Raw genomic sequence first — 14,947 nt, 5'->3', positions numbered from 1 at the left:
GACTCCCCCCCCAAGCCACCCTCTACCCCCCCCACCCCCCCATCCCCCCTGTGGTCCACCAGCACACATTTTCCCTGCACAGACAGCTCTCTGGCACCTTTCCATCAAGGTTGGCGATGCTGCAGTTGCACTCGGTGGCTCCGTAGAACTCTCCGATCTGCTTCACCCGGAAGCGGTTGGTGAACTCTTCCCAGATCGAGGGTCTCAACCCATTGCCGATTGCCAGGCGCACATTATGCTTCGCCTCCGCCTCCCGCACAGGCTGGTTCAGCAGGTACCGACAAATTTCTCCGATGTACTGAATGACCTGGAGGAGTCGACAATGGCAGATAACAGTTAGGACAAACACCATGACCTCAGCAAACAGCAATGCAGCTGCAGACACCAGGCTCCTGCAGTGGAGCGAGGCTAAATGCAAGCACGGTGTCTGAGTGTGGGGGCTAGGGCCTTCATGCTGGCAGAAGATTCAGTCCTTGATCAATGATAACAGGCAGAGCAGACACCTGCGGCACTGCGGGGCGGCACAGTTGGCACTTCTGCTTCTGTGTGGGCGGAAGGAACACCTGATTTCGATTTCCCTGCAGTTCTAGCTATGCTACACAAGCAGAGTTGACATTTGTAGTGGACTAATGCAGCAGCAGTAGGAGCATGGCGTGAGCAGAAAGGTTAAGACCTGGGCTCGGGCACAACTCAATGCCTCACTTAGGAGAATGCGCATGCACAATAGGGGGGCCCTGGCAAGTGCAAAGCAGGCATGTCTGATGACACAGCAGGGAGCTCTTGTTGTGCACATGCAGAGCCATGTGAAGTGTGCGTGCCGTGGCAGAAGCGTGGTAGGCCCATCAATAAGTGAGGTGGGCCCCGCCTCCCCACCTTGTCATTGGTAGAGAAGGCATTTCTAGTCCGAGGGCCTGGGTCTGTGGAATAAGCATGTATGCAAATCTCAACACTTCTGATAGGGCAAAGTGAACATTTAATGCAACATGGTACTAAAAGCGTAGGTGCTTACCGTGCAGTTGTACTTCACACAATCGTCCCAAAATCGACTGGCGGAAAACTTTTTCCTGATGACCACGGTGATCCCATAGAGCAAGCTCTGCCCCACGCCCATGGTGTTACCTGGAGCAAGAATGAGGTGGAAACAACAGAAAAGTAGAAAAAAGTAAAATAACAGCAAAGGTAAATGAGATGTTTGAAGAACTGTGGTTGTCCCTCCTGGGCTATGTGCACCCATGCCCTTGATCTGGAAGCAGCCCTCAGCGCGGAAGAGGTCTAAGCCCCTGAATATTATCTGCCACGGTTTAAAAGTGGCCTTCATCTCTTGAATGTCACATGTTGTGTTTCTTCAATTGAAAGAATCTTCTGCCCTCCTGATTACTTATGCGTGAGAGGATTACGAGAAGGTGTCAGGGCTCATGGTCTGGGCACTGTTCTCTTCTATAAAGAAAGTAACAACCACAAAGTTGCCGAGTGCACTGTGTGAGCACCTATTCCCTCCCAAGAGCAGAGGAGGACCTGAAACCCAATTAACAAGCTACATAGAGGGGGGTCTAAGGGCTGGTTTACCGACTCATACTAGATACATGCCCTTAACAATAACTTGATTCAACACAAAAGAATATCTAGGAGTCTAAAAGTGAACTCAAATCACAGACACCTGTTGACGTGCCAAACACAGGAGGGTGGCAGCTACATTAACCAATTGCACCACGTGATATAATGACACCACATTCACGTGAGGCACATACTCTAGGTGAGAATTTTCCCATCAGTTGTATTCCTGTTCCGCCACAATTACACCATTTGGGTTCTCCTTACCCAGGAGTCCGTGCAATCGCAGTTACACAATGTGGTATGAAGGTAAGAAGACCCACCGTTCTTAACTGGTGGTCGAAAGAGTGTGTTAGGACAACTGAAAAAAGCAGTGCAAATAAGTGATTAGTGAAAATATAACATTAGGTGAGACTGAGTAGAAGAAAGACCTTTAATGTTTTCTCTCAGCTCCTGAAACCCCACAGAGCTCACCTGCGGTGTGGTAAAGAGGCAGACAGTTGTAGATGATGTCTGAAGATTGCAGGCTGTAACTGTAATAGCCAAAGGCAGCGATGCGGTAATACCTGTGACAGAGGAAGCGGTGCCGAGATTAGTTATAAAACATATCACCATGATGACCAGATCAAGAGAAAACCAACCCAGAGCCATGGACTGGCAACCGAGAACCCACCTGCTGTGGACTACGATAGCTGCCTTTGGCATCCCGGTGGTCCCAGATGTATAGATGAAGAACAGGCAATCTGAAATATACAGAGAAGCAGTGAAACTCCGGGCCTCATCCCATCCTTCCTAAAACCTGAAATATGAGATTTAGAAACTGACATAAACAGCAAAAGTTCAGGGCATCTAAACAAAAGATGATTAATACTTTTTTCACTTCAGCACCCTCACAAATACTGGCCCCCAGGGCCGGACTGGCCACCAGGCGTTTCCCCGGTCCGCCGAACAGGTGGGGCCCGGTTTGGTACCCGTGGGGGGCGGTTTTATAGCAGCGCTGCAATATCGCCCCCTGTAACAAAAGCAGGAATGGTGCTTCTCAATAGCACCCCCTCTCCCCCCTCACGGGCCCAGTCGAGAAGCAATCTCTCAGGGCTGGTTGCTCTTCCCAGTCCGGCCTTGCCCCTCCCATTTCTTGGTAGATATGATGCTGGCTCAACCCACTGACATGTAGGATCCACTACTGGGGTGTCCAGTTTCTTGCTAGATACGATAATGGCTCATTCCATTCTATGGAAGACCCATTACCGGCACATGCCATTGATCTGACACAGGAGGATCCATTAACCTGATGCATGTAATAATGATCACCTCCTTCCCTGGCATATCGAACACCAATCACCCCATTCCCTGGCATATCCAATGGAGCAGAGACAGAATATCGAGTTGCACAAATATGGTGTTGCAGATATCGTGGTTCAGAAATATCGACAACAAGAATATTGAGATCAAGAATATCGAATTAAGGTAAGTAATATAGATTTTAAAAATATCAAAGTGTTTAATATAGTTTGCCAAAATACAGTTGTTAAAAATATCGTTTTTTGTTACCGTTATGTATTTTACTATATATTTTATATGTATGTGATGTATGTTTTTGTGTATAAGAATTGTTTGTATTTTTAATATAGATGTTACATTTTTAGTATTTATAAAAAAACATTATTTTTAATTTTGTGCTTTTAGTTCAGTAGGAGGTTGTGGGTTTATAGGGGAAGAGGTTGGAAAGTAATTTGATTATATTAAATTGATTTTTATTTTATTAACTGAATTTTGCTCTTTTAGTTCTTTAATGGGTTGTGGGTTTGTAGGGGAATAGGGTGGGATGTAATTTAGTTATATATATATTTTTTTATTATTTGAATTTGGCATTTTTAGTTCCATAGCGGCTTGTTAGTTTTACAATTTAAAAACACAACTTATTTCATTTAGATCTATACATTCTTTTGTTAAAAGAGAAAATCGGTTCTTATACATTTTTCACATTTCTTTTTAAAAAAATCATTCTAAAAACCACATTTCTTTAGAAATTATCATTATTCTGATAAACACATTTGTCAGAGGGTAATCCTTTATTATCTCATTGTGCTGGTTCTGCTACCTTCTTTTTGTTACAGATCCACATCGGGTAAATAGTGGCTGTTTAAAAGCGAAAGATGGACAATTGCGGGCCTTTGGGATTAATTATCTATACAAAGTTGGGTGGGCTCATACAGTTTTAATTTAAAGTTATTAATTGATGCCGGAAATTAAGCTTACTAAATAAAGAAAGCTCTTCTTACAATGTAAAAAGAACTATGGTTTCCCTACAATTGTATGTAGCAGGTGAAGCTCTCTCTCCTTGCTGAGAACTGAGAACTAAATACATTTGAAAATTAAATAATACCCATTTTTATTTTACAAAGTTTTTTTCTGGAGTCTATAAATTTCTAATCTAACAAAGTACATCAACCCCTTTCTAAATTACGAATTATGTTCGAATAGCACTGTACTTACTCAAGGGTGGATTTTGGCCGGCTCCATCGCGTGGCGTCTTTCGTTGTAGCGTATATTTAGCAGAAAGCCAAGCCGCTTTTTGTATCCTAGTGAAGTGCTTAACACAATTCACCTGTTTTGAATTGGTTGTATCTCAGTGTCTTACCCTGATTACTTCGGCGCCATCTTAAAAGTCCTAGGTTCACGGTTATATACTCATGTTATTTTGAATTGTGACCTGTATGTATCTAATATTATGATACTAGACACCCAAATAAGTTTTTTTATTGGATAAATAATAGATTTAAATAGTTTCTAGTCCTTATTCCAAAAATCTATTTAGTTTAAAATGTGTCGACATATTGACATTTATCGACAACATATATTATAACACACAGCTAAGTCACTTTTTAATCTAGCACGAGTTAGTAGAGTAGCTATATTCGCCCGATTATTTCTATAAGTAAGCGATCATAGTGAAGGTCCCGTGGCGCCATTTTAGGCAGGTCTATCATTGTTTGTGTAAAGTATTCAGCAGCGCCATTTTGGAATGGTCTGATATTGTTAGAATTGTCAAAAAGAACGCCATTTTGGAACAGATTTTTAATCAAATTACGATCAACGTACAATTACCAATATTCCGTGTTTTTTATTTTGGATTATTTACTATTAATATTTAGTAAATGTTTACGACTCAAAAAATAGTAATACTAGGAAGCTTGCTCCCGCAAATTTTTGCAGTCCCGTTTTTCTCGGAATCCGCCTCAATAAATCCAATTCTTAGCGCCATGTTGAATTATTGAAACGTAAATAGGATATTATTGTATATACGTTTCAATAATTCAACATGGCGCGATAAATGTGAATATGTCGACACATTTAAAACTAAATAGATTTTTGGAATACGGACTAGAAACTATTTAAATGTATTATTTATTCAATAAAAAAACTTATTTGGATGTCTAGTATCATAATATTAGATACATACAGGTCACAATTCAAAATAACATGAGTATATAACCGTGAACCTAGGACTTTTAAGATGGCGCCGAAATAATCAGGGTAAGACACTGAGATACAACCAATTCAACACAGGTGAATTGTGTTAAGCAATTAACTAGGATATAAAAAGCGGCTTGGCTTTCTGGTAAATATACGCTACAACGAAAGACGCCACGCGATGGAGCCGGCCGAAATCCACCCTTAAGTAAGTACAGCGCTATTCGAACATAATTCGTAATTTAGAAAGGGGTTGATGTACTTTGTTAGATTAGAACTTTATAGACTCCAGAAAAAAAAAAACTTTTTTGACTTTGTAAAATAAAAATGGGTATTATTTAATTTTCAAATGTATTTAGTTCTCAGCAAGGAGAGAGAGCTTCACCTGCTACATACAATTGTAGGGAATCCATAGTTCTTTAAGATGGCGGCCAAAACAGAAGTAACCGCGAGTGTAGTAAGATGTGTTAAACATTCCGTAAAAATCGAACTGTTTTTACAATAAGATATTACTGTCTAATAAGGATTAAACCCCTTTTTAGGTCTCGCCCTGCGATTGCAGGCCAAAGGCCTGCTGTCGCAGAGCGAGACTATTGTTATCATTCCGGCTTTCAAGGACTCAAGGGGAGCCGGAGAGGACAACAGACTGTCACGCGCACGCAGCAGCAGCAGCAGCAGCCTGCCGGGATCAGGTCGCGCGCATCAACAGGCTCTTCACAACACATGCACAACACACATACAGCCCCCCCACGCATACACACACACATACATACATACATACAGAACCCCCCCGCATACACACACGCACGCACACACATACACAGAGAACCCCCGGCGCTTACACACACATCCCTTACCTCGTCTCGGCGTCTTCGCGCTCCCTTGCCCCCGCTCCTCTGGTGCGCGCGCACCACTAGTTTCGATTCCCGCGTCGGCTCCTCAGCCAATCAGGATGCAGTACTCCTTTTAGACATGCTCCCTCTCTGGTCCGCTATCATTTCTAACTGCAGGGTGCGTCGTGGCCCCAGCAAAAACGAGATGGCCGCCCTTGTCACAGTCAAGCTTGGGACAGTATTGACTCATGCGGTTAAATATTGCAGAGACGACCGCATATGTATCTCACATGCTATTTTTTTAATCTGAGGATATAAAGTTAAAACACAACTAGAGTGCTGTACAACAGGCTCGAGCAGGCTGAAGGGGACAGACACACACATAACTTGGAAGCTGTGTGTATAGGAATTTAAAAATGTAATGCCCCACAGTAGAAAGCTTGAGGTGTCCTCACTAAGCCTCTGCGGGTTACTTGGTGCGTGTGACCTCTCCGTGCTGGCTTCTGAATGTAGTGTAAACTGACGCTCTAGTTTACACTGGTGACGCGCAGATAAATTTGAGCATAAATAAAATACTTTGAAAGCTGTTTCCGTTGGAGACCACACGAGCTGCGGGTCTAACAGTGAAGTCTGGATGTTTTAAACAGTGCTGACTGGGCGGGTTTGGGATGGTATTTGCAGACATATTTTCCCACATATTCAGCATTCGGCGCTCTTCCCCGTGAGCTGTGTTTTACAAATCAGCTGCACGGAGCGCCCACCGCAGATGATGAACGAGGAGAGAGGCGGCCTGCCTTTCATGGAGCGCATTTTTGGAAGGACGGTGCACAGCCCTACATGGGCAGACAGGAGAGCTCGCGAGTGACCCAGGACCAGTGGCGTAGGAAATGCCCCCGCGGTTCCGCCCCCACCCCGCTCCGGGCACTGGCAGGCCCATGGCCTGAGAACTCCGGACCGGGTCCAGAACGTTGGGGAGAGGGGGCAGGCGGGAATGATGGGCTCCTGCATGTACTTTGCAGGGGCCCCACTCACGTTTCGTTTCTTTTCAAGTTTTTGGCGTTGGGCCCATCGATAGGAAAAAAACCCAGCTGTCGAGTCACTAGCTGAATGTTACATCTGTTACGTTATGATCTGGGACGATACAACTGGTTGACCTTCATTTTAATTATTCTTATTGGGGTCACTAGATGGCCCGGGGGACCACGACTCGTGTTCTAGACCATGTCTAAACTTTCAGATACCAACCACTGCGATCCTTTACTTCTGTGTAATGTCTGCTTTGTCGGGTGACTGGCAGCGGGACTACAAGCCCCATAATGCAACTCTTTGTGATCTGATAACTCGAGACTGGAACATGGCGTCCCATTGACTTGGAGTCATCTGCTTGCACCATGGCATAGTGATACTAATGACACCAAGAAATGCCTTCTCAATTTGTCCTTTGTCCCTTTTCTGATGAAGAGAAACATTCTTGTTTTATTCTTTCACCATAATCCATACTTTATTGTTTAGAGCTCGCATTTGCAAAAGTTTAAGCTATGGTTATTGTAAATGACAATGCCTTTTAGTTATCTGTTTTAAAAACAACACATACATAAAAGACACTGTCATTTACAGTGCCAATAGCTCAAACTTTCGTAAATGCGAGACCTATTGCATTGCAAATGCTTGTTAGATATGTGGCTCCTCCTATTATTGCTCAGTGAGGCTTACAATAGAAGTCTGAAAAGGTTCCCCAATTAACATTAGAGCTTAAAGTGCTATTACTATCTAGACTTGATAATTTTACTTATCATAATAGTAGCTTACAATAACATCTATTCTTAGATAGTCATAATATTTTGCGTCATTTCTCTGTTCCCATCCAGAATTTCAACTATACCGGTCCACCTTACCTGAGTGATCTTGATATTGAAAATACATTGTCCTTCATTAAATGAGAATAAATACACATGAAGAAGTAGGGGAGATTTCCTTGAAGGTATGTTGTTAACATTAATAAATGCAAATGTTCCAACATTATATTTTGATAAATTAAATCAGACTTGTATTAAGGATATGTTTTCCTTATTAGATACCCAGTATTAATTGGACTGGACGGAAGGATAGATTCCTACATTTACATTGTAAGAAGAGCTTTCTTTATTTAGTAAGCTTAATTTCCAGCATCAATTAATAAGACACACAGTATGGTTCCACAGTTGTTTGAAATTGACTTCGATATGATAATGCAGGTATTGTTACAGGAACCATTTAGTCTGGCGCGCGTATGTTCGCACTGAACGGTCGACGGCGTTTTGATCCTTTTCAAATCAGGATCCTGTGGAACCATACTGTGTGTCTTTTACTCACTGTATATATTGATCACCAGTCACCTGCGCCGCCGTCGCTGATTATTGTCACTTGTGTCGCTACCGTGCCTCTCACTCACTAGCACTGGGCACCAAGTACAATTTGGGTTATCCACAATTGTGTTACATTGCCCTTTGCAGTGCTGTAATAACTGCTAAATTATTTCTTTTGATTTGTGTCTCTTTCCCTTTTTTACTCCTACAATAAATATGATGCCACGCGCACATAAGTGAAATACTAAAAGAGGCTCCTGATCTCCTTTTGATAATGTTTTATACATATCTTAACTAACTGCCTCCAAATTATACCAGTTGGGATACCATATGTTATCTGCATACTCTCTACCCCAATCCCAACGTGATTGAAGGGTTTACTCCGGTTGTTTTCACAACATACCTATTGAGTAGGGCAGTACTCAGTACGCAGGTTCCAGGGCCTGACCGGCCATTATACTACGGCACATACCTTCCCCAGGGGATACCGGCTTGAGCGTTACCATGACCCAACCACGAGTGCCCCACAGCCCCATTCAAACCCCATCTACTGCATTTGGGGCGTGTTTGAACAAGTAATATTATCATTTTAAAAGCACCAACCTGCTGGTGCGTTCCTGGCCTCCAGCAATTTTTGTAGGCATCAATTAAAACGTCAAGTTAACTCCGGTGATTTATTGTGTTCTTGGAAAGAGGCAGGAGGTTTGTCTAGTGGACGTTGTGGCTCATCCTAGGTAGTGCAGAGGGTTAAAATGCCTGCTGCTAAGAATGTGTACTATGCAGATAACAAAGTGCATGTAATGTAAATAGGTCAGTGGGTTACTGCTTCTACAAGAGAGCTCCTTTTGTTACTTGTTGTTTGTAAGTCAAAATCGTAACATAGAACTTGAGCTAAGAGCTGAGTGTAAACTGCAAGGTATATGTTAGAGCTATATGTTTTTTGCCCAGTCTTTCATTATCCTAATCTTGACAAAAGGGTTCATTTGGGTGGAAAACAATTCTTGTTATTAAAGAGAACCCCTAACAATGGTGTTACAGTTTAAATTCTGAATTTGTGCTTTTCCCGAATAAGGACTCTTAAACTATATTGCCTACCAGTATTGAATTAGATGTTACTCCTACACTAAACCTTGTAGACATGTCTTATGTAACATTTCCTATACACTGATTTACACACCTATGATTGTCTCTGTGCAATATATGTGTGATGTAAAGTGCTCTGACACCTTAAACTGGTATGAGTGATGCTATATAACTAAATTAATCTGAGAGACAAGGGTTCTGGAGAATTGAGGGGCACAGTTAAAGGACGGTGGTGAGGGAATCCATGGCAGAGGTGGTCATTGGGGGGGGGGCGCCAACAGACGGTGTCGCACAGGGCCAAAGCCGGCCCTGATTCTGCATTGAGGGCAGAATGCGCTGCTTGTCCAGAATATCTTGAAACACCAAGAAAATTAATTTTAAGCCGCTATTGCACATTATATTACCAAAATGAGCTTTTAGTGGGGAATATACACAGCCTGCACATTTTACAAGCAACATCGCTCACGACATAAATGGTCGAAGGAGCATGCCGCGCACGGCCTTCCTTGGTTCTTGACCACATGCCATTGTGCCATTCCCATTCAGATAAAAACACGTTAATCTTATCGATAACAACTTCTCGTTCCATCATTCCTTTCCCTGTACAATTGTTGTGCTGAATTTGTTATTGAAATAAGGCGCCAATTCTTCGGTTTCCCTAAAATAAATGTTAAGCACTGTCTGGAAAGATGTTTTCACGCAAAAATATCTGCGCTAGGCAGGAATGCAGCTTGTTTAGATACTGAAGGACAGTTTGATATCTAAAGATTACAGTGTTTTTATTGGGAGTCTAGACTCAGCAGTTCAAGCCTTCCAGGTGACGACTCCTCTCTCTTTCTTTCTCTCTCTCTCCCCCTCAATTGCATAACACAAAATGAAGCGGGCTCCCTGGCGAATGGACTGGCTGCGTCATATCACTTTTTATTTAAAAAAAAATGTTTTTACTTTGAATCATGCTGCAAAGCAGCCATACTACTGTATAACATGGCCAAAAAAATCAATGACAACGCCAAACAGCGCTACAATGCAGCGTTGACAATGTGTTTTTAAGTGCTTTGACGCGGCAAGCGTTGACTGTGTTATAGCGTTTTGTTTTCTCCGTATCGCACAGATATTATTTAGCCTTTAGCTGAAAGGGTGCGCCTGGCGTGCTCGGAGGCCTCTGAAGGGCTGTGTGGTGATGGGGCCCTAGGCCCGCATGATGGAGTAAAGGACGACACAGGACACCAGTTAGGGGATAGTAAATCTGGCCCTGAGCACGTGCGCTCGGGTTCTTTTATTAACAGAGTCACCTGACCCAGTGACGTCTGTGGTGGGTGGGTGTTCAGTGTAGGGTTACACTTACAGACAACTAGACTGTGTCCTTGCAGGACACTACATCCCTCCCAAAGTTTAGGGAAAAGAAAACAAAATGTCCAACCTGCAAGAAAACAGAATAAAGCAATTTACAACCCCACCAGATCTTCTTCAAGCGATCGGCTGGGAGAGATGTTGAAAAGTTCCTGGATTACAAAGTCAGTCAGATGAGCTTCACCTCAGCGGTGTACTTCAGATCATCCTTGTCTTGCTGCGCTTATGTACATTGTTCAAACACTTGGGGTACCTGGAGCAGACATAGGAGTGACCCTTGAGGGGTCTCGCCGGTGTTCCGAGTCCGGTGGATGACAAACGATTGTTGGTTGTTGGAGACGACTGCGGCAGGCGAGGTCTTTCTTTAGATTTGTTGAACTTGCTGTTTTCACACCTCCTTCCAGCCAAGTAACTTCCGACTTGCCTTTCTTGCCGAACTCCTCTCTCACTGGAGCTTCGACGATTGGCCTCTCCTGCTTGGACTCTTCTCTCACTAGAGTTGTTGGGAGGACCCTCTTGCTGGACGCGATGGGACCCGGTGGACCGTGCGGGGCTTCGCATGAGCCGCGCAAAGGCGTCGCTGAGGAACTGCCAACGGACTCACCGCCAAGTCGCTCATGTTGCCCTCGGGGTGTTGATGTCATCCGTCAGGATGGTCTTGCCGTTAGGACATGGGTTCAGTGCCTTCTTCAGACCGTTTCTCGGTGCCAGGTGTTTACCTGGGCCCTTCGTGCTTCCTGTTGCCTGTCGTGGAGCTGCCGCTGCTGCACCTCTCCCATCCGGATTCCTCTCTCACAGGAAATGCGGCCGAGGCCCGTGCCACTTGATCGCGTGGGCTGTGCGGGTCGCTGCGGAACTTCGGACATGGCCACAGTCGAGTCTTGTGTAGTCCACAAGGGTGTATTGTCTAGTGCTCGGGTATGCTCTGCTTCGGCAAGCTTCAGGTTCACGGGGCACCCATACGGTTCTTCAGTGGTTGGTCTCCTCGAATGCAGGTTGTAGGGATTACTGGGATCCACACGGATGTTGGGATGTTCCTTGGACAGCACCGATGCTCCTGCGTGCTGACTGTTGCGATGCTCCTTGGACAGCACCGATGTTCCTGTTTGCTGTGGTTCTCGCTATTCCTCTGTGGAGTGATGTTGTGTTACTCCATTCTTCCTCTTCGTTCTCTTCCTCGACGCGGTCCAGTCTTCTTTCTTGCTTACTCATACTAACCAGGCTTCTCCGTGTAGCGGGCCCTCTACATGTCGTCTCCTTGGTCTTGTCCATGTGGTAGGACACTGTCTTCACTTGGCTTGGTGACTAGACCTGTCGTCGTATCTTCCTGTTACTTGATCACTTCTGTTGCCTTCAATCGGGATACCCTTCCTTGGTCAAAACCATCGTGACTCTCCTGTCTCGTCGGGTTCCTTTGGCTCTACTGTTCCTCCTTCCTTTTCTTTATGGCGTCGTGCCCTTCCTTTCCATGTTCCTTCTTGCGGCATGGTCTGGTCCTCTTGCTGTCGTTGGCCTTCCCGACCAGTCTTCTCCAGGCAGCGTGCACTCCACCTGTTTCTCTCTGGTTTGGGCATAGTCCTCCGGCATGGTGTTCTTCTCTTTCACTGGACCAGTTGTCGCGATCTTCTCTGTTGCTTCTTTTCTTTCCTTGGCGACCAGACTGGGTGGTCGGCTTTCATCTTCGGCATGAGTTGTCATGCTGTGCTATCTTCTTCGTGGTCGCTATTCACCGTCACGGTGTTTTGGCGTTGGCGCGCTTTGTCTGCACGGAGGAGGGTTGCGTCACCGCTCCTGGTGCATCTCTGGTGCATGTCGCCATGCGTGCTGACGATGGCGCTCTGGTTGCTGCGAGACGTCGCTGTCTCTCTTGGGGACCTTTGTGCGCGGTCCCGTGGCGGTGGCGTGTCGCTGTGCAGCGTCACTCTGGCGCTCTTGATACCTGGCGCTCCTGGCATGTTCCGGCGCAGTGCTGTGCGGTCCTGTCGTGCGGGTGTGGAGTTCTTGCACTCCTGGCGCGTTCCTGCACGGTTCTTTGCAGTCCTGTGTCACTGGGCAGTGACGGTGGGTTTGTGAACACTGTGGTTTGTGTTGATGCGCAGTCACTTCGTGTTTTGCTTTTCCTTGTGCACTACTGTGCTTCAGTGGAGGTGCCTTGATTCTCTTGCTGTAGGTCGCAGCAGCCTGAGATTGCTTCTGTGGCAGAATGCTGGTGGCTCTTGACACTGTGCATAGCTACAGTCCTGGGGTGACTGCTGGTAATCAGGCTTGGTTAAGGCAGAGTCTTGTGTTGGGGACATGACAGGGTGTAGACACTGTGTGCAATGTCTTTTGTGCAGCGGGTGCAGTGCTGCGATTTCGCCATTAGGTGGCAGTGTTCCATGCTTTTCTCGGTGTCTCGCAGCTTGCTGGGACCCGTGGAGAGCTGCTCCTGTCCTGCCTCATGCTGCATTCGCCGCGCTGGGGTGGTGAGAGACCAGACTGGCACCCGAGGGCTGCTTCCTTCTTCACGTCTTCGGGCGCAGGCACACTTGAGCCAGGTAGGCTCTTATCGCTTCTCTGTTCCCGCCTGCAGCAGCTTCTCGGTGACGGCAGAGTGGTTAGATACTCCACTCCCCGTCTCTGCTACCGCTGGTGCTTAGTATGCGGCCGGCCTTGCTGTCTGGAGCGCTCGCGGCTGCTCTTGCCGCTTCCTATACTTGCGGAGCTGGGCTTGGGTAGCGGTCACCGCTGGAGGGCTTCCCTTAACTCCGGTGAGTGCTGCTTTTACCGGCTACGAGCCGGGCGTTGGATTTACACTTTTTCCTCCCCCACCGCGGCGGCCACACGCTTCGCGGGGGTGGGGTGTTGGCGCTGATCCTCTGTTTGCGGGCACAGTCCGCCCTCCGGTCATGTAGTGTGTCCAGCGCTGGGGGTCAGTATACTCGCGGGTGGGCTGCGCTGCATGAGTTGGTGTCCGGCAGCTCTTCACCCGCTGCGGGCGCTTCTCTGGGGACTATTAACCCCGCCGCCTCCATTCACACACGCGGCGGGGACAGGGGACGCTCCGGGCAGGCCGCGGGTAGGCTCCGCCGGTCCTGCTTCATATGAAGTTTATTTTCGGCTGCATTGCGCCCGTCAAGGCGCCCTGGTCATGCGGGTGGGCTCCGCTTCGGCTATTAAGCGCCTGGCAGCTCCCCTCACGCTGCGGGCGCTCTTCGGCACAGTCTTTCACCCCTCCGCCGCACTTCACACACGCGGCGGGGGAGGGGGCGCTGCAGGCAGGCCGCGGGTGGGCTCCGCTGGTCCTGCTTACTTATGGGGCACAGTACATATCGGTAGCGGGTAGGCTCCGCTCTGTGTTTTTCGGCGGCGCCGGCTGGCGGCCGCCATTGTGTAGTTCTGACCGTTGCGGGTGGGCTCCGCTTTTGTATCGGTCACTGCTACAGGCTCACCTTCGGCCGACGGGCCTCTCTTGATCCGCGGGTGGGCTCCGCTTCGGTCACCACACGGTGGGACCTCACTGGCGGCCGACGCGGGTGGGCTCCGGTCGGTCCGCACACTCCCGGGCACTTCAGGCCGTGCCTCCACGTGGCGCTCGGTTGCGGCCGGCACAGGTGGGCTCTGGTCGGTCCGCTGTACTTTCTCCTCACGCCGGGGGGCTCACGCTGGGCATGGAGGTGCGGGGTGGACTCCCGGTCACCTCTGCTTCGTGGATGCCTAGGCCCGGGGCACGGCACACGCCCCTCGGGCCTCTCGGGGGCCGGCGCTGCTTCCCCAGGGGGGTGCCCTGCACATGGGCACTTCCCTTCTTCTTTCCGGGGTTTGTCAGCTGCGACACGCGTGGCATTGCGTTACCGCCTCGTCGCCAATGTGGTGATGGGGCCCTAGGCCCGCATGATGGAGTAAAGGACGACACAGGACACCAGTTAGGGGATAGTAAATCTGGCCCTGAGCACGTGCGCTCGGGTTCCTTTATTAACAGAGTCACCTGACCCAGTGACGTCTGTGGTGGGTGGGTGTTCAGTGTAGGGTTACACTTACAGACAACTAGACTGTGTCCTTGCAGGACACTACAGGCTGCCCCCTCTCACCCCACCCCGCGTCCCAGGGGCTGCTGGGGTTTGCGTTACACCTTGTACTCGTTTATACTGTATTAGATGTTTTCCTCGGCACCTTCCGCACACACTGTAACTCCCTCGCCCCCTGTCTCTCTATAGCTGTTAACTGTTAATAGCCTGCCTATTTTTCACGGCCTCTCCCTTCAGCCGTGCCCCCCACCCCTTCATGTCATTCCTTGGGGCTCTCAGCAGTGCCTGGCCCTTCCGTTTTCCA

The 14,947-nt window shown here is 47.4% G+C and overlaps 1 protein-coding gene across 1 annotated transcript in view; it reads right to left on the bottom strand.

Annotated features, from left to right (window-relative positions):
• SLC27A1 (solute carrier family 27 member 1) overlaps positions 1-14,947 on the bottom strand; it is a 225,170-nt gene that overhangs the window by 31,632 nt on the left and 178,591 nt on the right. The window contains exons 4-7 of the mRNA XM_078681203.1: positions 2,225-2,294; positions 2,026-2,117; positions 1,010-1,119; positions 98-307 (exon numbers count right to left, since the gene is read on the bottom strand). Of these exons, the coding sequence (XP_078537329.1) occupies positions 98-307; positions 1,010-1,119; positions 2,026-2,117; positions 2,225-2,294 (482 nt within the window). The remainder of the gene's footprint in view (positions 1-97; positions 308-1,009; positions 1,120-2,025; positions 2,118-2,224; positions 2,295-14,947) is intronic.

Source organism: Lissotriton helveticus, chromosome 1_1 (assembly GCF_964261635.1).
Source record: "Lissotriton helveticus chromosome 1_1, aLisHel1.1, whole genome shotgun sequence".
NCBI lineage: Eukaryota > Metazoa > Chordata > Amphibia > Caudata > Salamandridae > Lissotriton > Lissotriton helveticus.
Note: the sequence above shows the minus strand (reverse complement) of the source record. Positions and strands in the feature narration are given on the sequence as shown.